Source organism: Lactuca virosa, chromosome 1 (genome assembly GCF_052849685.1).
Source record: "Lactuca virosa cultivar CGN04683 chromosome 1, Lactuca_virosa_CGN04683_v6, whole genome shotgun sequence".
Lineage (NCBI taxonomy): Eukaryota > Viridiplantae > Streptophyta > Magnoliopsida > Asterales > Asteraceae > Lactuca > Lactuca virosa.
The window spans coordinates 181581538-181605394 of record NC_136426.1 but is presented as its reverse complement, the minus strand read 5'-3'; the positions used below and the strand labels follow the sequence as shown (position 1 = coordinate 181605394).

Sequence of the window (23857 nt, the reverse complement as noted above, 5' to 3'; positions counted from 1 at the left end):
GTACCCGATTAATTTCATATAGAGCCTGAGGGTCAATAAATAAGGTCAACACATAGAGCAATGAGCCATTGGAATAGGTTAATTAACTCATAATAAAGTACGCAATAGAGAATAAGAAAACCTTTTTTTTTTTTTTTTTTTTTTTGGGAGGGGGGGAGAAGCGAACGGAAGGAGAACCACTCATGTTAAAGTAAGTTGGAAAAAAGTAATTATACCAACAACTCAGAAGCTTGTCTAATATGCTTTAGGAGTCGTTTGATAGTTGCTAACTAAGTTAGAGCTGACCGGGTTAGATCCTGACTGAGTTAGAAGTTCTGACTGAGTTAACTTCTGACCCAAACTTATTGTTTGATTTTACTTCTGACTGACTGTGTAAACTGATTATATTACCCTCAAACAACATTTTTTTTTATAAAAACATTCAACAACCAGGACCAACTAATAGATTATCCACATACACTAAACACCATATATGTTTTATAAAAACAATGGATCTTAATTCCATTCCAAATCATTTTTCAAAAAAAAAAAATCAATTCCAAATCCTACCCACCAAACACATGACAAAGTCCAAATATATTTACAGATTAAAATAGCTGCTTGCTTCAAAATTTAAGTCCAAACGAGACTAAATACAAAAACAAACAAAACTATGTTTTATTCAAGCCGCAATTTCTTATCCTTGCTCTTATACTCTTGTTACATATCCTTTGTCCTATACTCCTGTTACCTGTCATAGATTGAAATTCAACACTAAACAGCCATAATCTATGCAAGAAAACCCATCAATAACAATGTAATCTCACTGAGGATTTTTATCAAATACATTGTGTGCAATGTTTTGAACTCCACCTCTTTATAAGCATTATTGGTAGAGGTACCCTAAAATTAAATTACAAACCTCAAAGAATGATAAATCAACCAAAATAGAAAATAATTTGAACGTATTATTACCTCAATTCGAATTTGCAAAATTTCCAAGAAAACTTCCAAAAAGAAACACACTCAAATGTTGTGAAGTTTTGCCTTGTTCTTGATCGTGCATCTCTGTCTTTCACCCCTTGATCGATCCCCATTAAAAAGAAGTCCTCCCTTCATTAGCTTTGATACAACGATTTAGACTGGAACCATCAGATTTCTTTGGCCATTAGAATCTGTGTGATCGATTGAAAGAGATGAAGAGTTGCGTCAAGGACAAAGGGGGCAAAGCTTGCCAATTGGGGCCGACTGAAGCCAAATCAAACTCGGTCAGGAGGTTTTGAAACAAGGACCGAATCATCAGATTTCTTTGGACCGAATCCCTTCTTTGGACCGAGTCCGACGATGAAAAAGCCAATTCAAACACAACAACTTCCGACCGAGGACCTAGTCCCTCCTTCTGACTGGATTAACATCAATATCAAACAACCCCTTAGTTCATCCCATGCTGAGCCTGCATACTGTAAGACAAAAATCTATTTTCAGATTCTAAAGTAACCAAACAAGTTTTATAATTAAGCTGACCATATTCCAGAAGAGTTATTTGAGCAATTTAATATGCTGGAGAGTTGAGAGAAATATATCACATCAATAATTTGGAGTAACTCTTGCAAGTTGAAGAAAAGTTGGATACATGTATAGGCCTATATATACATATATCCAACATTTTAACATCAATAATTTATAATTAGGAGTAAGTCTTACAAGTTGAAGAAAAGTTGGGTACATGTATACGCCTATACATATATCCAACATTTTGAAACCAAAAATGTGTAATAAAAAAAATCAAGATTAAAGTATTTGATTTTTCAATATGGCTAAATTAATACAAGTAACTTTTTAGTGTATATAGTATGTATATTGTTATGTAAATATAGGGGTATAACGGAGTCGAGCCAACTCGTGAAATATTCGAGACAGACTCGAAAAAATCTCGAAGACGACACAGTTCAATTCGAGACCGAGTTCGAACTCGAGCTACCGGAGTATATTATCAATTTCAGCTCGAATATTGAAATACTCGAATCATGCATCTCGCGAGCTTAATCGAGCTTAATTCAGTGTTTTAAAAACCGGTTTGAACCAGCCGGTCGAATCGGTTGTACCGGGAACCAGAGGAGGAGGCGGTTCAACTATCACCGATTTTACATTGATTTCTGAACCGGATTGAACCGACTGGTTTTTTACAAAACTCCGGTTGAACCGGTCAAAATAAATCGGTTGAGCCGGTTAAACCGAATAAAAACACATGAAAAAGAATCATTACATAATAAACTTTGTTGATTTTTTTCATATCTATTTAGTTTTGTCCAAATAAAAACATATAATAAATGTTATAAAGTTCTTTGATGTGTTTGTATTCATCTAAAACTATATTTCGTAACGGTGTTATACTTTATTTTCTTTTTGACATATATGGATTGATGTAAAACACTAAAACTTATGGTTATGTGTTATTTTAATATATTTGGACCCATCTACAACTTATTTTTATGTGTATTTCTAATGTTTGAACTTGTAAACATCAAATTCATGATTTATATTTTTTTTTGGAAAGGGAACTTCCCTAACGAGGGTTTCCTGGCCAGCTTTCGCGCACTGACTAATCCCCCGCTGCAAACATGAGGCTTTGCCTCATGCCCTGGAGTCACTGCAGGCGAACCTCCATGGCCACAAGGGCTGAGTAGTGCCAGGATTTGAACATGAGTCAATAGGTTATCCACCATATCTTCCACATGTCTTACCAAGTCACCACAACCCAAGTGGTTAAAAATAGGAAAAAACATGAAAGATATAGAAACCGGTTGACCCGACGGTCGAACCGGTTAGACCTATTGAACCGAGGTCACCATACTGGTTCAACTAAAAAACTAGTTTTTAAAACATTAGCTTAGTTATATTTATGCTTTTATCCTTTATTTTATTCATATTTTACTTAATCGAGCCGAGTCGAGTCGAGCTCATGTGCTTAGTCGTATTTCTATTTTACTTTAATATAATTTTATCTTTTTAATAATTAATCAAGTCGAGTCGATGCGATCTCAAAAGTGTCGATTACTTTATCAAGCTCGAGGCCAAGTTTGAAATTGAGGCTCGAGTTGAGCCCAAGGTTTTTAGTCGAGTTGAGGTTTGGTAGCACTCGACTTGACTTGGCTCGATTACACCCTTATATACATACACACATATGTATGTATGTATAGATACGTAATATATGGACACGTATAATGTGTGACAGAACTCAATAAAAAAAGTTCGTTTAGTGGGTTATACCACATATTTGAGGGTGATGCCACTGGCCCATGACTTACTAGACAAAATTAGATAAATGGTTTATGTGGTTTACGTAAATATGATCTGAGGTTGGGTTATCATCATATGAGGGTCAGAGAGGAAAATATGAAGAAGACAGAGTTCCAAACTCGTTATGATCATTATGAGTTCGTGGTGATGCTGTTTGTGCTCACCAACGCACTGACAACGTTTATGGATTTGATGAACTGAGTAAGCAGGACGATGCTCGACCAGTTGGTTATTGTTTTCATTGATGATATTGTAACAGCCCAATTTTCACGCCCAAAAATTTTGTTTTTTTATAAATTACTTTAATTAAAACATTCGGAGGAAAACATTGTCAATTCATAACATCTCATAAGACTATGTATAATGTTTGAAAATCCAAATCATAAATAGTGATAATGTCAGAGCTCAATCCCAAGGAAACTCATAATGCGGAATCTGGGGTGTGTGTATAATGTGCAGCTACCGCGCTGGCTCCTTCCCCTTCGATGAAGAGGTACCTGAAACAAAACTGAAAATTGTAAGCACAAAGATTAGTGAGCTCCCCCGTCGTACCACATACCATACAATCACATAGCATACATACTGCCGGGCAATTCTGGGGTGCCCGACCTACCCGATACGGCCATTCTGGGGTGCCGACCTACCCATGTCAAGCCATTCTGGGGTGCTGACCTACCCATGTCAAGCCATTCTGGGGTGCTGACCTACCCGTCGGTACTAACAACCGAACTTGGGGACTATTCCCCTCCTACTACCACTATCACATATAACATATCATTCCAACATATAAACATATCATCACATACTGTCAGACATGTCTAGGGTGTCTGACCTACCCTTCGGTCCTAACAACCGAACTCTACTACTATCACATATAACATATCATGCCAGCATATAACATATCAGGTAGTAGCGAAACTAGATGACATCACAAGGACAATCACCTAACATACAACTCCTACTGGTGGGCCGACATTGTGGCCGTAGACCCACCGCTAATGGAAAGGTAACTCACCTCAAACGAGTGGCTGCTGATAATCTGTGCGGGGAATCTCTGACTGTTGCTGCTCCGGAAATCCTCCGGCTATAATCCCCACAAAACACTTAATCAGAATCCTGATATCTACCCTTGGGGTAAAATGACCATTTTACCCCAGACCAAGTCCAAGTCAAAGTCAAAGTCAAAGTCAAAATCAAAGTCAAAGTTAACTTCCTGTTGACCCGACTCGCCGAGTTGGGTCGTCAACTCGTCGAGTCCCTATCTCTTCAACTATCCTCCTATACGTCCCTACTCGTCGAGTTTAGCAATGACTCGACGAGTTCTCCTTCTAACACAACCTCAGATGAACCTTCATCCGACTCGCCGAGCGGTATGAACACTCGTCGAGCCCGTCTTTATCCTAAGAACATGTCCTGTCCTCGACTCGCCGAGTTGTATGAACAACTCGTCGAGTTCATCTTCAAGAGTTGGGAGATTGCCTTGGACTCGACGAGTCTGTTCTAGCACTCGTCGAGTCCCATGAACTTTAGGTCTAAAATGAAGTCCAATGCGTTGGGTCACTCTTTCTGTCTTGCTACAACCCTACTAACACCCAACTGATTCCTTTTGACCCTCAACAGATATGGGACTCAAAGCCTTGGACTCGCCGAGTCCCAAGAACGGACTCGCCGAATCGGTAACGTCCACACCCTAAATCCTCGATTTCTGATGTACAACTCATGACCAAAAGATAGATCTGGCTCCTACAATCGTTCTAGCACGTAAAGTTACAAAATTTACGTGCATGCATGGGACTTTGAGTCCAAAAGGTCCTAAAACACGCTCTTGGGTTGCATGGAGTCTTTCTTGGGTGTAAAAGCACCCACTTTCTTCCTTGTAACCCCTTTAAGGTCCTAGATCCGAAGCCTTGTCCCCAACCACGCTTGCATTCATGGTTGGCTACCTAAAATGGATTATAAAAGCCCTAAATCTCCACAAAATGGGATCTAGAAAATGAACAAGCAAGTTAGCAACTTTATACCTTCTGAGGATTGAAGATGAAGCACAAACTCGAACCCCTCTGGTCTCCTCTTGTTTCCTCAAGCTCTTCTCCTTCCTTCTTAAGACTACCAACACCAAAATCCACCAAAATGACTTAGATTGCTTCAACAACGGCTAGGGTTTTCTATAGAGGGTTTCTAGGAGCATAAAGGGACGATGGAGGTTGTATAAGGTTGTTTAAATAGGGTGCAAACCCTCAGATTAGGGTTTTGTCCAGACAGAGCCTACTCGTCGAGTCCGGGACTCGACTCGACGAGTCCATCACTTAAATCCCGCGTCTCATCCCGCTGCTACTCGGCGAGTTGGGCCTTCAACTTGCCGAGTCCCAAGCCAAAAATGCAAAATTACTTAAATAAAATACATACCAGGAAACAGGTGCTACAGATCTTCTGGTCTACTCCAAGACCAGGGAGTAGCATTAGGAGCATCTATAGCAGTTACTTGGGGTACTGAGACATGAAAGGCTTTATGAGATATTCTCCAAGGATGATTTCTGTTTACGAGAGGTTCGGTTCTTGGGACACCTCGTCGATGAAAACAAGATTCTGCTCAACACGGCGAAGATTGAGGTCGTTATCCAGTGGGAGCTTCCGAAGTACCCATCTGAGATCAAGAATTTTCTGGGGTTAGCAAGTTGCTATCGAGGGTTCATTATGAATTTTCCCAAGATTGATATTCCTTTGACCCAATTGACGAAAAAGAGTGTGGATTTCCGTTAAGGGCCTGAGTAGCAGGTTGCGTTTAAGACTTTGAGGCGCAAGTTATGTGTGGACCTGATATTTACCCTTCCGGAGGGTGTTAAGGATTTTGTGGTATAGTGTGATGCATCAATCACGGGTTTGGGGGCGGTACTCATGCAGCGGGGAAGGGTCATTGCATATGCATCCAAGAAATTGAAGCCTCACAAGGTTAGGTATCCGACACACGACTTGGAGTTAGGGGCTGTAGTATTGCCTTCAAGATTTGGCGACACTATCTCTATGGGATCCGTTGTACCATCTATACGGACCACAAGAGCTTGAGATATCTTATGGATCAGCCGAATATGAACATGAGACAACACAGGTGGCTCGAAATAGTTAAGGATTATGACAACGAGATTCTTTATCATCCAGGGAGGGCCAATGTGGTCGCCAACACATTGAGTCCAGGGGCGGAGCCAGAATTTTAGAATAATGGCGGCTTACACTGAGTAAAATATTAAACGCTACTCTTAAGATTGAATGTTGTTTTCCAAAATCACGAATCAAAGAATTTTATTTTACCTCTCTTAAATCCTGGCACTTCAATTTTTTTCAATGAGGTTCAATATTGATTAACTCTTCCATAATACTATTTATTTGAGTTTGTTGATTTCTATTATTAGCATATTCCTTAATAATACCACAAACGAGATACAATTATTGGTTATAAACATCTTCTTTTCCTTTGTAAGAAGACCAATTACTTCTTCTTCTTTTTTTTACTTTATGATTTGTCGTGTGATTATTCAAAAACAAATTAACAATCACAATAATATTAGTTATTGTAAATTATAAAAAATTACATGTATAATACAATTAAAAATTATTTTGTAGCCAAAATATGTTTAGTTGGAACTTGGGGGTAAGTGGGCAAAATAAAAAAATATTTGGAATTATCGACACAGTTAACTTGGATGGCAAGGACTCTAGACTTTAACTGATTAAATCTATATGAGATATAGCTATTGGGCTTTATTTCTTTTATGCAAATTATGATGTGGGGTAGTATTTTGAAAGCGTTACCGACAAGCCACCCCACCAGCTCCGCCATTGATTGAGTCGCAAGGCAGCTAGTACTCCCATTCGAGAGCTTTGTTTGAGGATGACCATCGACTCACCACTCGTTGATTTGATCAGGGAGCTCAGGAAGGAGGAATCAGGTGAAAGAATTAGAAGAAAGATAAGATTAAGGGTCATATTGGTATATTTGCCACCGATAGTCACAGGCTAATGACCAGTGTGGTCAGGTTTGGGTCCTAGTTTCTGGTGGGGTCCGACAGATATTGACGAAGGAGGCACATAAGTTCAGGTTATCGATTCAGCCTGGAGCCATGAAGATGTATCGAGACTTGAGACTTATTTGTTGGTGGCCATACATGAAGCAAGAGATATCCATGGTATGTGGAGAGATGCTTGACCTGTCGGATGGTCAAAGAAGAGCACTAGAGGCCACATGACATACTGCAACCTTTGGAGGTACCCATGTGGAGATGGGAGCAGATCACCATGGATTTTATCACCAAGTTGTCGAGGACGTCCAAGGGATTTGATGCCATTTGGGTTTTTATTGATCTCCTGACCAACAACGCCCATTTTCTCGCCGTTCGAGAGAGTTCTTCGGCCAAGAAATTGGCCGACGTTTATGTGCACGAGATCATTGCTCACCATGATGTACCGATTTCTATCAAATCTGATCCCGATGTACAGTATACTTCTCGGTTTTGGCAGAGATTTCATGAGGAGTTGGGTACGAGTCTGCACTTCTACACTTCTTATCATCCTCCGACTGATGGTCAGAGTAAGCAGACTATTTAGATGCTCGAGGATATCTTGAGGGAGTGTGTAATTGATTTCGGTGGGAGCTGACACTCCTACCTTCCCCTAGCTGAGTTTTTGTACAAAAACAACCATCATTCTATCATTGGTGCACCTTCGTATGAGCTTCTCTATGGTAGGAAGTGTCATGCTCCAGTTTGTTGGGGCGAGGTTGGCCATAGGGTCATGGGGAGGGCAGAGGTGGTTCTCCACTTAACAAAAGCTTATTCAGCAAATCAGATTTTGGTTGCAGACAACATAGAGCCAATAGAAGAGTTATGCTGATAGGCGACGGTCCGAGCTAGAGTTTCAGGTCGAGGACATGGTGATGGGTTTTTGAGCATTCTAACACTTCCTAAGTGTACATGCAACCCTAATAACCTTGAATCTATGTTTTCTCTATATACATGCAAATTTCTTTTTCAAGGTTATTTCCTAACTAGCATGGCATGGGGATACATAAAACATAAAAACTAGTAGAAATACATACCTTGTTGTTGCTTGGATTCCTTCAAGACTTTGTGAGCCTAGCACCCCAAATGTTGTGCCTCAAATGCTTCACACAACACCACAAGACTTGGAATAACTTGAGAGAATGTCACTTAGCCTCAAAATCGGTTATGCCCTCTCTAGTAACACTCGGTCATGATTTTGCTAGCCATAGGGTTCCTTTTATAGTGTTGTCACAATTAGGGTTTACACATGAATGCCCTTAATTGTCATGACTCTTGATTTCTCATGACCCATGGGTTTGTAACTCCCATGGACTATCCATGGAGCTCCAAATGGTTACATCCATAACCCATAAACCATGGATCATTAATCCACCATAAAAGAATTGATGATTGTCATAATCAACCCTATATATTTAATTAGTCTCACTTTGATCACCAGATTAATACTAGATTAATACTTGATCAATACTAATTAAATAATACTATTATTAATATATTATAACTTATAATATATTATTAATCCTAAGTGCCTTATTCTCTCATTTAGTCTATCCAAGTATTGGAATGCCATGCAACCCAAATGGACCATGCCGGGTCGGGTCAAGTACATACCAAATAAAGTTATGGACTTAGACACTATATCCAACAGTCTCCCACTTGGATAAGTCTAATAACTATATTTGCAAATATGACTTCAAAATCCGACTAGCAATCGTAGCTCTTTCAAAGTCTCTCGGAACTGAGATGATGATGATACGCCATTTAAGATAAGTGATCATATAATCCTCTGTTCTCATGATATCAGCCGGACAAACACATGGAACATGGTCTTACTTATTGTCCAGCATTTGTTTCTCGATCTCTGATTTGTTTCGACATAGAACTAAATTGAACACATCAATTAGGTTCTGACCGGGCCCGGTACATAAGTCAAAACCAAATCATCGAGGGGCCCAGATATCGCTTCTATTTCTAGAAGGAACAGATAAACTTCGACTGATATGCTTGTACTAACTACTTGTTGAATTATTCACAAAGGCACGTTTTATGACATCGAGTTACCAATGCGTTTTCGTACAATCAATGAATAACCAACTCATAGTCAACAACTCATATCTCTAGGTTTGAAGATTTATATGATATTACCGTCTCACGATCACTCGAGATAAATTCCATGAAGTGATGCAAGTGAGCGTGGGTTGGATCCAATACTCAGCCCTTATGAGTACTCATGAATGTTGTAGCAACCATTGCATTGTCCAAAGCACTTTCAGACAAATCATACAAGCCAAATTCATGACAGTCTTAAATCAATACTTACTTCCAAAGTTTGACTGACTGTGGATGGTTTGAATAATAACATAATTATTCTGGAAGTAAAAACATGCAAAATTGAAACATAGTAAACAATCAACACAAGATAGTAACACCTTACTCATAAATAAATAACAACTTTTATTTATCATCAAATGTCAATTACATTTTACAAGTTTTAGGAATCTAATTATTGAAACTAATATCATCCTTCAGCCCAATGCGCCTCACATGCTGTAAATGCTTAACCCTGCTCAGTCCCTTCGTGAGGGGATCTGCCGGGTTCTCATCTGTCAATGTGCCTAGATCTCCCGTGATCTCTCGGTTCCTTAGCCAAAGAAACCGCACTTTCATTGTCACAGAAAATTTCCATTGGCTCCTTTATAGCTGGTACAACTCCAAGGTCTCCGATGAAGTTCTTTAGCCATATCGCCTCCTTAGCTGCTTCACTTGCTGCTATGTACTCTGATTCACAAGTAGAATCAGCTACTGTCTCCTGCTTGGAACTTTTCCAAGTAATTGCCCCTCCATTTAGGATAAAGACCCAGCCTGACTGAGAGTGGAAATTATCCCTATCAGTCTGGAAGCTAGCATCGCTATATCCTTCCACTCTCAAGTCATCACTGCCTCCGAGGGTAAGGACCCAATCCTTAGTCCTCCGCAGATACTTGAGAATGTTCTTTACCGCTGTCCAGTGTGCCTTGCCAGGGTTCCCTTGATATCTACTGACCATGCTCAAAGCAAAGGCCACATCAGGGCGAGTACAAGTCATAGCATACATGATCGAGCCCACAGCGGAAGCATATGGTATATGACTCATTTCAGCTGTCTCAGCCTCTGTACTCGGACTCTGAGTCTTACTCAGCTTGGCATTACTCTGGATTGGTAATTCTCCTTTCTTGGATTCTTGCATGCTGAACCTCTTCAGCACCTTATCCAAGTAAGTACTTTGACTAAGTCCAATTAGTCTCTTACTCCTATCTCTCAATATCCTTATCCCTAGGATATAGGCAGCTTGCCCAAGGTCCTTCATAGCGAAACACTTCCCAAGCCAGGACTTAACCTCCTGCAAGGTTGGGACGTCGTTTCCTATGAGAAGTATGTCATCCACATACAACACCAAGAAGCTAACTATGCTCCCACTAGCCCTGACATACACACAAGACTCATCCTCACTCCTAGAAAAGCCAAACTCTTTGACTTTCTCATCAAAGCAAAGATTCCATCTGCGAGATGCTTGTTTCAATCCATAAATGGATTTATCAAGCTTACACACTCTATTAGGGTATCTTGTATCGACAAAACCCTCTGGTTGAGCCATGTAAACATCCTCAGCCAACTTTCCATTAAGGAAAGCGGTTTTGACATCCATTTGCCATATTTCATAATCATGAAATGCAGCTATGGCTAACAATACTCTAATAAACTTAATCTTAGCTACTGGTGAGAAGGTCTCATCATAGTCAACTCCCGGAGTTTGAGTAAAGCCCTTCGCAACCAGTCACGCTTTGTAAGTATGTACCTTCCCATCCATGTCGGTCTTCTTCTTGAAGATCCATTTGCACCCAACTATCTTACGACCTGGTACATTGTCAACCAAGTTCCAAACTTGATTGTCATATATGGACTGAATCTCGCTGTCCATAGCCTCCTTCCATTTAGCAGACTCAGGGCCTGCCATGGCTTCCCTGTAATTATTAGGATCATCCAAATCTATTAGTGTACTATCACTAATAAATGTATCACCTTCAGTGGTGATGTGATAACCATAATAAAAATCAGGTGTGTTCCTCACCCTAGTGGAACGTCTTGGAGGTACAGACTCATCTATCGGATCAACAGGAGTTTCCTCCTCAGGTTGGTCGATAGCATTTGAGGTTCCTTCACCACTTGACTCTTGAAGCTCTTCAAGGTCAATTTGCCTCCCACTGTCCCCTTGGCTTATGAATTCTCTCTCACGAAAGACTCCTCTTCTTGCTACAAAGACCACATTATCACTGGGTCTGTAGAAGAGGTAACCAAAGGATCTATGTGGGTAGCCGATGAAAATACACCTCTCACTTCGAGGTTCAAGCTTATCATGAGTCTCACGCCTCACGAAAGCTTCACAACCCCAAATCTTGATGTGGTCCAAATTGGAAACTTTCCCAGTCCACATCTCGTGAGGTGTTTTGGCAACCTTTTTAGTAGGGACTAGATTAAGGATATGGGCGGCAGTTTCTAAGGCATACCCCCAGAAAGAGATTGGTAACGAAGCTCGACTCATCATGGAACGAACCATATCCAACAAGGTTCGATTGCGCCTCTCAGCTACACCATTCAACTGTGGTGTTCTGGGAGGTGTCAATTGTGAGACAATCCCACATTCCTTAAGATAGTCAAGGAACTCAATGCTAAGATACTCTCCTCCCCGATCAGATCGGAGCATCTTGATGTTCCTGCCCAATTGATTCTCCACTTCCTGCTTAAACTCTTTGAACTTTTCAAAGGTTTCTGACTTATGCTTGATTAAGTAAATATATCCATATCTACTGTAATCATCAGTGAAAGTCACATAATAGCGATTAGCATCCCTTGTAGCAACTCTGAAGGGCCCACACACATCCGTGTGTACAAGGTCCAACAAACCTTCACCCCTATCACAAGTACCTGTGAAGGGTGACTTTGTCATTTTTCCAAGTAAACAAGACTCGCAACTATCATCTGACTTGAGGTCAAATGATTCCAAGACTCCACCCTTTTGGAGTTGGCCTATGCGCTTCTTGTTAACATGTCCAAGACGACAATGCCACAAGGATGCTTTATCCAAGCTATCTGAAGAATCAATATACAACACATTATTTCCTAGATTGTCTACAACATTCACGGCTTCATATACACCATCACAAGGTAATGGTTTAAAGTAAAATACATCATTGTAATAAACATTAATAGCACCATTTTTATTATCAAATGAAAATGAAAAACCTTGTTTGTACAAGCCATGAAAAGAAATAATATTTCTCGCCATTTCGGGCGAGTAACAACACTTATTCAAATCTAACATTAACCCATTATTAAGCACTAAAGAATAAACTCCTATCTTGGTAACAGGTGATGCTTTCCTGTTGCCCATGACTAAGTTTATCTTCCCGTGCTCCACTTGCTCACTTCTTCTTAGTGCCTGCAAATCAGTACAAATGTGAATACCACAACCTGTATCAAGCACCCAAGAATTAGCATTAGATGAGTTATTAGACAATATTGTGTAAATACCTGCATGGGTGGGTTTAACCTTCCCATCCTTTACATCTTGCAGATATTTAGGGCAACTTCGCTTGAAGTGTCCCTTATCCTGGAAATAGAAGCACTGTGCTTCCTTTGGGTTTGAAGAAGGAGTAATGGGACCTTTCTTTGTCCCACTTGAAGAGGAACCATCAAGAGTCTTACCCTTGGTACCCTTCGAAGGGTTTTTCCTCTTCTTACCCTTTCCCTGCCCAATAGCTAGAACAGGGGCTGTTGAAGGAGTAGAAGTAGCAACCGCTTTACCCTTAAGGCCATTTTCAGCTGTCCTTAAGAGTCCTTGAAGTTTGCTAAGTGTGACTTCCTCCTTGTTCATATGATAAGTCATACGAAACTGATCATAACTTGGAGGTAAGGAATGGAGAATGATGTCAATCGCCATTTCCTCAGGAAAGTCAACATTTAGCTTCAGCAACCGGTCAACGAACCTTTGCATCTTCTGCAAGTGACCGGTGATGGGTTCACCATCCTTCATCCTTGCGGTTATCATGGAGGAGATGATTTCATACCTCTCCTGACGCGCGCTCTGATGGTACCTTTCCATCAGATCCAGGTGCATCTCATAGGGGTAGAAATCTTCATAGGATTTTTGAAGTTCAGGAGTCATGGTGGCCATCATGATGCATGCTACTTTAGTAGCATCCTTTTCATGTGCAACAAACTCCGCAAACTCTTCAGGAGTAGCAGTGGCTTCATTCACAACCTTAAGCTCCCTATCGAGGACATATTCTTTGTCCTCATAGCGGGTAATCATTCTGATGTTTCTGATCCACTCATTGAAATTGGATCCATCAAAGATGACCTTACCACACAAGTTCATAAGGGAAAAGGAGCCTGTTGGGTTTGAGCCAGAAGCATTGTTGGAAGACATCTGAAAGGAAAGAAAGACAAGTTTCATTAGATTAGGAATCCTTAATAATTCACCCAAATGAAATATTAAGGCCAGGATCCAACAAACTATTTATAGTTGGAAGAGGGATGCCGTAATCCATACTATAAAATATTTGAAGGTAGGTAAATGACGATTTACCAATTTCCACCATAAGAACAAAATATTTTATTATTAGGTTTTATTGGTTTTGAAACTCCTAGATCTTTTGAGATACATTGAACTTTTCAATGGCATGTTTGAATCTCGATTGTGCCCTCTCAAGTTTGTGACTGGGATGCCGAGGATCACAAACAAGGTGTGAATAACCATACAAATTGACTTGGTACCCTCAACAATATTAGCTAATCGATGTGCCGGTTAACCCGCTCCACCGATCTATAATAAAGTCAAGTTACCCTTTGCCACTCTTACTAGTCCATGTTAGTATGCCGGTTAACCACACACGCTCCACTAACGACTTGGTAAGGTACAAAGTGTAATTTTATGGGCTAGCACCAATTTCACATTTTCTTAAAGTAACTAAGATTGGGAATTTATAATGTATAGTTACTTTATAATTCATTATACTTTTAACGAGTATTTAAAGTCGTATCCTACCCGTTCGGCTAACGACCCTCCACCGATCAAGGAAGCGGTGGGTGAGAGTGGACACCCATTAAGTCACCATTTTATAGGTAACACCTTATACCCCCCTTATAGACCGGCTTCGTGAATGAGGCCTACTAACGGTAAGAATGACATATTCTTATACATATATATATAATAAAATTATAATAATAGTATAAGTGTTGATTTTTAAACTTTTTAAAAATCTAAGGTTTAATTTGGAGTTAAAGTATTAGAGTGTAAGACTTTTCAAATTCCAAAACTTGAGGGCAAGAATTGAAACTATTCCAAGTCTCTTCAGTTTGTAACTTATGAGTTTTAATGGTTCATAAAAATGAAGACTCTTCATTTTATGAAACTTCTTTAGTTCTTTAATCACAATTTAAAGAAGTGACTTTTGGTTATCCATAACTTGAGGACAAGTTATGGACACCATCATTGCCATTAAGATCATGAATTAAACATACATGGAGGTTACATATAATTCCTATGATCTTCTAAAAACTCATAAGAACACAAATTCATGTCAAGCAATTTCAAGAAATCATATAAACATATACAATACTTGAAAATTGATAAAAGCCATGTAAAATGGGTTAACATAATCATTATAATTTTTGAAAAACAGATTTTACAAGTCCAAAACAGATTGGGATAATGATCTTAATCCATTTCTAGCAACAAAACTCGAAAAACTGCCCAGCACGCTCCTACTCGCCGAGTGCATTATTCTACTCGGCGAGTAGAATGAATTTGTTCATGGACTCGGCGAGTCCTCCCCATGGACTCGGCGAGTCCAGTCGTCAGAGTGCAGAATTTTCGATTTTTTAAGCAGTTTTGCATCAAGTATACAGAAAACAATCCTAGGCTCTGATACCACTGATGGGTTTTTGAGCATTCTAACACTTCCTAAGTGTACATGCAACCCTAATAACCTTGAATCTATGTTTTCTCTATATACATGCAAATTTCTTTTTCAAGGTTATTTCCTAACTAGCATGGCATGGGGATTACATAAAACATAAAAACTAGTAGAAATACATACCTTGTTGTTGCTTGGATTCCTTCAAGACTTTGTGAGCCTAGCACCCCAAATGTTGTGCCTCAAATGCTTCACACAACACCACAAGACTTGGAATAACTTGAGAGAATGTCACTTAGCCTCAAAATCGGTTATGCCCTCTCTAGTAACACTCGGTCATGATTTTGCTAGCCATAGGGTTCCTTTTATAGTGTTGTCACAATTAGGGTTTACACATGAATGCCCTTAATTGTCATGACTCTTGATTTCTCATGACCCATGGGTTTGTAACTCCCATGGACTATCCATGGAGCTCCAAATGGTTACATCCATAACCCATAAACCATGGATCATTAATCCACCATAAAAGAATTGATGATTGTCATAATCAACCCTATATATTTAATTAGTCTCACTTTGATCACCAGATTAATACTAGATTAATACTTGATCAATACTAATTAAATAATACTATTATTAATATATTAGAACTTATAATATATTAATAATCCCAAGTGCCTTATTCTCTCATTTAGTCTATCCAAGTATTGCAATGCCATGCAACCCAAATGGACCATGCCGGGTCGGGTCAAGTACATACCAAATAAAGTTATGGACTTAGACACTATATCCAACAGTTGGTTTTGTTGAAGGTATCACCCTGTAAAGGTGTTATACGCTTCGAAAAGAGGGGAAATTTGCCCCCTGGTTCATCAGACCTTTTCGCGTAGTGGCCAGGGTAGGCAAGGTGGGCTACTGGTTGGATATGTCGGAGGAGCTTAGTCAGATTCATAGCACCTTCCATGTTTCTCATATTCAGAAGTGTTTGGTTGCTGATGGTGCGGTGGTCCCACTAGATGACATTCCGGTTGACAAGTGCTTGAATTATATGGAGAGGCTGGTGGCTATTCTTGATAGGAAGACGAAGGCCTTGCACAACAAGTTGCTACCCCTAGTTAAGGTTCAGTGGCAGCATTAGAAGGGTTCTGAATGGACATGGGAGCCCGATTCGTAGACGCGCGAAGACTACCCATATCTGTTCTTAGCTGAAGATTTCGAGGACGAAATCTAGCTCAAGTAGGGGAGAATTGTAACACCAAGTTTTTGGTATGTTCTTCATAAGGAATTAATGTTTAAAGTTTTGAATTTTTGGTAGCCATGGCGTGGTGAATGAGTTCCCACGATGTGGCCATGGCTTGAGAATACGTGCATCATTAGTGTGTGCCACGACGTGGCAATATAATGGCCATGACGTAGTAGCCGTTTAATGGCAAACCCTGATTCCAGGGTTTTTGCCTCTGTTTTAAGGGATGTGATGGCTAGGGTTGCTCACCCATAGTCGCTATCACTCTCCCTTATCCCCCAAAGCAAACCATAGTCTCTACTGTTAACTTTTGAGCTTTTGGTAGTGTATGGTGGTGTCTTGAAGAAGAAAAAGGTGACCCTTGAAGCTTTGTTTCAACAAGCAACTCTCCTCTTCCTCATTGTACATGTTTTCTGGACTTTTGTAAGTCCTAAAGTTCCAAACTTTATGAGTCTATGTGCTCATTATTCTTCATGTTTAGGTTAGTTGGAATGTTGGGGTTCCATAAAGTTGCAAACCTTATGGATCCTAGGAGTCCCTTTATAGTTAGAATTGATGGATCTGAAGTTTGATGGAGTTTTGAACTCTTACATGTGATTTTGACCCCATTTTATCGCATTTTGACCTAGCTTGAGCTCAAGACATGAATTGGACATGCATGTCTATAAAGCTACAATTTTTATGATCTTTTGGGAGTATGAAAGCATTTTGGGTAGTTTGAATGAGTGGGGAAAAGGATTAAGAGCTTAATAGTTTAAGTTGGTTTGGACAGTTCCCACGACGTAGGGGATTAGTCGCCATGTCGTGACGTTTGGCAGAATCGCGTCTATTTTGTCATATTATCCCACGACATGGCATAAGCTCGTCCACATCGTGGCGACCGGCCATTGACTTTTTAACGATTGACCATTGACTTTGATCAAATTCGACCTATTAGATTGATAGATCTGTAAGATTACATGTATTGTTGGTTATTGTTTATGTGTTGCATATTTCGATATAGTACAGTTGGATTGAGGCAGTATGACTTTCTGCTGTAGGCCAACAAACGCAGGGGCAATCCAGTCGGGAGACTGTGGGCCCAGGGGCAATCCAGTTTTATATTGTTGGCCCGATGTGCATGCATTGTTTATGTATTGTTGTGTGTAGTGTTTTGGAGGAACTTATTAAGCTTTTGCTTATAATTGTTGATTTCAATCTTTTAGGTATTTCTAATGATTGGGGCAAGTCGAAGGTGTGATCATACACATCATCATATGGTTTTATGTTTTGAAAGATTGACTTGATACTTTGATTTCCTTGGATATGATTTGAAAACATTGATTGTTTATCATTGGTTTCTAGTGGAAATGTTTTTATAAAAATGAAAAATTTTATCATGGTGTTTGGGATGTTACATAAAAGAAAATAAAAAGGGTAAAATAGTATTTTTTTTAGATGGATCAAGACCAACCACATAATTTTTAAAAACCACAGGGATCATGTTCGTAAAAAAAAAAAACAAAAAAAAAAACAAAACGAATTTGTGACCTTTGGTAAACCACACAGATCATTTATGTAACTTTGTATCTTTACTATCTACATGCATCTACTTGTCGGTTCAGCTTCTTAGTGTACAAGTGCAATGTTGAGTTGTACGTACTATATATATATATATATATATATATATATATATATATATATATATATATATATATATATATATATATATATATATATATATATCAACAACAACCAATATTTATTAAGAGTAACACTATGGTAATTAATAATAGTAAAAAAATACCATAGTAGCCATTTTTAAAAGTTTTTAGAACAAAATAGCCACACAATGATAAATACCAAAATAGTCATATTTTATGTTGTTAGGCCATCTGCAGCAAAGTATATTTTCATAGTTGGCTGCAATTTTATTAATTTTTTTTTTCAAACTTCGAACCTTAATAACTCTTTAATACGAACTCCTTTCAGCTGATCCTTTTTTTTTTCATTGTGTTCTTTGTAACAAAGGTTTTTCATAGATATATTACATTTCAAATTTAGATGTCAAGAAGTCATAATTTTTTAGTTCCAAAAAAGGCTAGTGAAAAATATGAAAAAAAAACTAATATTGATCATTCAAAATTTTCACAAAGAAACTCCGTTTGAGTTTAAAAAAAGTCATTATGTTTATTGTAATAAGGGTTTTCCATTGACATATTACACTCGCAAGTTGGATGTCCGAAAATCATATTTTCTTAGCTCCAAATAGGCTATTCAACAAAAATTATGAAAAAAAAAACATCATAGCTTTTACATATGAAGTTTATGGCAACCATCATACCCTTTGGGTTCTACCAATTACAAAGATGGTCTACAAAAAACAAAAAAAAAAAAAAAAAAAAAAAAAAAAAAAAAAAAACAAACTTTTTCTCAGTTAACCTTTAATAAAAATTATGCTGTCTGTCTAGATTTTGACAAGCATCGACCTCAAGAATCTCAAAAGAATAAAAATTAAAAATTATCAGTCAACTAGATTTTCGTAGATGATGGTTAATTGGGAAAATAGTGGTTATTTGGGTCATTTTTCATATTTATGTCTATTTTATGTTAAAAAGATTTACAAATAGCTATTATTATTATTTTCTTATATATGTTAACACCTTGAGTGGTTTAAGTCTACAGTGAATGAGTGTGTTGGAGCTAGACTCAAATGTTCTACCACAATTTTAATACGTTCTTAAAAAACATGATTTTTTCGTACATGCATTGTTTAGTATTTGTTGCTTTAACGGTGGAGGGAGTCCATATCTTCCAACTCTTTCTACCCATATACCACATATACGTCACATGGTATTTTCTTTGGACTCTCACTTCTAACCTTCCCACCCTAACCACTTAGGCTAGGCGGAGTGGAGCTCGGTAAAGGTCACATGTGAGTTGGCTTTCGTATACACCGCGCCACAAACTCGGCTTGCCAAGTTCGGTGGCCAAACTTGTCGACTAGCTATCGAGCCCTCTGTTCTTTGCCTTCTTCTTCCCCTTTTCTTCTCCCTTCCTCGACAACCTCCTGTTTTCTATTTTCTTCCACTCCTCTATTTGGCATTGCTGAAACAGAGATGTTGAATGTGGTGGAGCCCGGTTAGTCCGGCACCACTCCACTCAGCCTTAGAAATTTATCCTTAACCCCCACTTTGTTACAAGTATATGAGGAGGATGACTAGTGGAAAGAACTTGATACAAATTTATGTATTATTTTCATTTTTCTTATCTTTTGTTGATATAAAGATGAATTTGCTTATGATAGATAACCTTTTTATTTCTTATATATATGTTTCATATATTATTTGGAACCTCAACAAAATCACATTTGTTTCTATGAGAAGATTTGGCATGCAAGCATAATCATACATAACACGAGAAAGGTCAAAAAAAAAAAAACATTACCTTTTCTTTTGCCTGAAGGCACCATTGCTCCAACTTTGCTAAACCAGCTTGCACATATTCCGCGTTGTTGGAAGTACAACAAGCCCGGTGCAGAAGAAGACTGCAAAAATAAATAAAGATAATTGCAAAAGAATATTTATGATGGGAAACCGTGAAAATCTCTCCCAAAACAAAGAGTTGAGCAACAAAACACCTATTAAATAGTCGAACATTAATATATGAGAAAGTTTGAGCAAATATCTTCTTAACAATTATGGGAGGCACCTGAAATGCAACACTATATCAAAAAATATGGCAATGTAATATTCAAGAAAAACAATAATGTAATATTAGTTCACGAGACGTGTATATGTATAAGGGCATCCACAATCCATTGAATTCTATAGAATTCAATGGATTGCCACATCACTTTTTTTACATTACATACACCTCTATCAATTTTTTCCCACGATGCATTGAACTTAACGAAATCCAATAGAAGAATTACAAACTAATTTATACTACATATATATTTAAGAATTAAAAACTTTCATTTTTCCTATTAAAAAGTTCAATGGTCATTGAACTCCAAATCTATTGAATGTCAAGTTAGCATCTATCTATGGTAGAGTTTTATCCATTGAATGACAAAGATTTATCAACTCATTGAAATCTCTCGTTGAACTCACCATTGTGGATGCTCTAGCTCTCAATGACATCATATCCATGTTTATCAATTAATGAAATATTTTGTTTTGTTTTTTTTTTTTTTATAAAAAAAATAGACCCACGATAGTTATAACTTATAAGTATTAATTGTAACATTTATAGAAGAAACATGGAGCCATGGATATGCACATACATAATTTTGCTTCAATGTGTTGAGGAAAGTACTTAGATGACCAACAATCCCATGCCAGTGATTCTGTTCAAAACCTCCGAGAATGAACAACCTTTGTGGAACCTTAAATTTCACATTTTCGTTGAAGCTGGAGGAGACAGACGGTGGTTGGACAAAACTCGCCTGGACAAAATTCGCCTTCACAAGTCGACAGGAGCATCATCGGATAGTAATTTGGTTTTAAATAAGAACATGAGTCCATGCATGGTTACATTAATAGTATTATGGGTGAGGATGAATAAAAGTTCAACTACCTGAACACATAAGTCAAGTAGTAATCCCACCTCCTTCTTCAACTTGTCACGAATAATGTCATACATTTTCTCTACACATTCTGTTAGTTGTCGTTTGAAATGCAAAGTTAGTTGTTTGGCTTCAACTTGTTGTACTACCTCATTCAGGTGAGTAGAAGACACAGATGATCGAAATCCCTAAATATATAACAAGAAAATCTGGAACGCAAGTATATAATTTGAAAATAGATAAAACCAATATTAATATGATTAAGAACCAATACCATGGCCATTCTTTCAATTGATGATGTTGGGGGATTTGCACTATCAAGTTTTAGACTTTTTTGGATCAAGAATAACAAAGTAGATGCATTTGATAACCAATACGCCATGTGAGTCGTATTATATTCATCCTGTAATATGATTCGAAACGATTGTTACAATTGGAATACTCAGGTTAATTAATATTTTAAATTTGCATCTTTTTGTAATATATATGCAAATAAAGGGAATGAATACTAAAGGAAATTAAATAAGGCTGAATCATTTGAAGAAATTTCTGTTGGTACATGGTTTCATGAATTGAAAGTAATGAATGAAATTGAGAGGATCATATTGGGGAAGAATGGTTTCATTCAGAAGAGTTAAACCACTACTAATGAAGTAATTAGATACATATGTACATATTCACTGAGAAGCCAAGTCTACCAACTATCATAATGAATAATGTAAACAACTGAATGATCCAATATTCGCAGTAAATTACTAATTCACCCCTAGTCAGTTGGAAAGGACCTAACATCTCAGTTTAGTTGTAAATTTACTCTTTTCACCCGGAAAGTATATCCGCCCCATACACAAATTCAAAAAGAGGCCAACCTGAAAACACTTTGCATATATGCTTTCACAACGATTTGGTAGGCGCTCATGAATTAACTCCGTCTGTACTTAAATAGTGCATGCACTTATTACTATGGAAGGAATTACCTCGATTGCTGAGTTAAAGATATGAATCAGTCGATCAAACAACGAGGTTCTTTCAGCTTCAAGATATTTCAAATGGAGAAGGCATTTATAGATGGTAAAGGCTGCAACAGGTTTGCCATGACTGAATCCGATATCTTCCCTAACACACTCTATAATGGCATCAACATTTTCCTGCAATAAACCATAATCATCAACCAATGGATATATCATGGACATATATAGTTTACAAACTAGTTGACCTTCAAGTGGCTGTATATTAGGATTGTGCCAAAAATAATTTCATGAAAGACTTACTTGAATGTTCAATGCTTCGTCAATCTCTTCGAAGATGGTGCCCATCGTAGGGCGATCCTTGAAATTGGAACTAACACACTGATATGCAATTTCTTTAAACGTATTAAAAGAACCAGTATCAATCTGATCTCTAATGTCGTTATCAATTAACATGTTTTCATTATTTTGTTCGTATCGTCGGACGAAATTCATCAGCGACTGTGCGCTATCATCACCAATGCTCCTTGGAAGATATACTAACATTCCACTTAGCATTTCAAACATGACTACCCCAAACGAGTATACGTCTGATTCTTTTGTAAGGATGCCACTTTCATGGTATCTGGGATCCAAGTAATACGGTGTACTTGCAACCTTTGTATAAAGTTGGGTATTTGGCGGATATCTGGGACCCTCTTTTGACAAGCCAAAATCACAAATTTTGGCGACCAAATTCTCATCTAACAATATGTTAGCACTTTTTACGTCTCTATGTATTACTCTATTGGGGTCCTCAAGACCCGAGTGAAGGTAATTGAGCCCTTTTGATGCACGTAAGCAGATCTTCAAACGTTGTGTCCATTTTATGCCACGCCTCCTAATTGGGTCTTGGAGATGATGATCAAGGCTTCCGTTACTGCATAATCATAAACTATAATCATCTCATTGCTATCATCACAATAACCAACGAAAGATATGATATTTTCATGGTGGAGTCTTGAAACCATCTGAAGTTCATTGATGAACTCAGACTCTCCTTGGTAGCCGGCGTGGTCTAGCCGTTTGATAGCAACTATTCGTTTTTGCCAGAGTTCAGAGAGTTGTCCTTTGTAGACCATACCGAATCCACCGCTTCCAATACGTCTTTCAACACTAAAATCTTTGGTGGCCCGGTTGATCTCCTCTAGTGGAATTCGGTAACTTTGAATGTTTACTTGTGAAGAAGACATTGTCTTTTAATATTGGTGACAATATGGTTATTGTAGAATATATATAGAGAATGGAGTTTACCTACCTAAGATATAGATTTAAGAGCAACGTATTTAGTACAAGTTATCTTTTGACTTTTAACAAATGACGTGTTTTATTATTTATTAAAATGATTCCATTGTTGATAATTAAAACATATCCTGTTTTATTATTTATTAGAAAGATTCCATTAATAATTAAAATATATCATTTGACTTATATATATATATATATATATATATATATATATATATATATATATATATATATATATATATATATATATATATATAGAGAGAGAGAGAGAGAGAGAGAGAGAGAGAGAGAGAGAGAGAGAGAGAGAGAGAGAGAGAGAGAGAGAGCTAGATTCAAGTATTCTAATTAATTATTGTGTGGATGTAGGGATAATTGTGGACCAATCATTTCAAAAATAGAATTAGGGGTATAATAGTAATCTTGGCCACACTTATCTATGGTAAATCTATAAAACATTTAATATCATTAAATTTGGGGAAGTAGTTTCTCAACCCTAAAGAACCATCGACCCCTCGTCACCA

General features: G+C 38.0%; 1 protein-coding gene and 1 pseudogene across 2 annotated transcripts; both read right to left on the bottom strand.

The window, feature by feature from the left end:
* Positions 1-19142: 19142 nt before the first annotated feature.
* On the bottom strand, positions 19143-23275 carry LOC145107631 (myosin-6-like). Of its 2 annotated transcripts, XM_079044569.1 has the most exons (8): positions 22353-23275; positions 22059-22229; positions 21356-21484; positions 21093-21269; positions 20800-20976; positions 20152-20222; positions 19959-20058; positions 19143-19619 (listed from the first exon to the last, which is right to left on the bottom strand). In XM_079044569.1, exons 1-8 carry the CDS (start codon positions 22614-22616, stop codon positions 19515-19517), a joined length of 1194 nt encoding a protein of 397 aa, XP_078900695.1. In that variant the 5' UTR covers positions 22617-23275; the 3' UTR covers positions 19143-19514. The 2 variants fall into 2 exon arrangements, with proteins under 2 accessions (XP_078900695.1, XP_078900702.1); XM_079044576.1 differs by lacking the exon at positions 20152-20222.
* On the bottom strand, positions 22916-23281 carry LOC145124846 (putative serine/threonine-protein kinase PBL23 pseudogene; annotated as a pseudogene).
* Between the last annotated feature and the right edge of the window lie 576 nt (positions 23282-23857).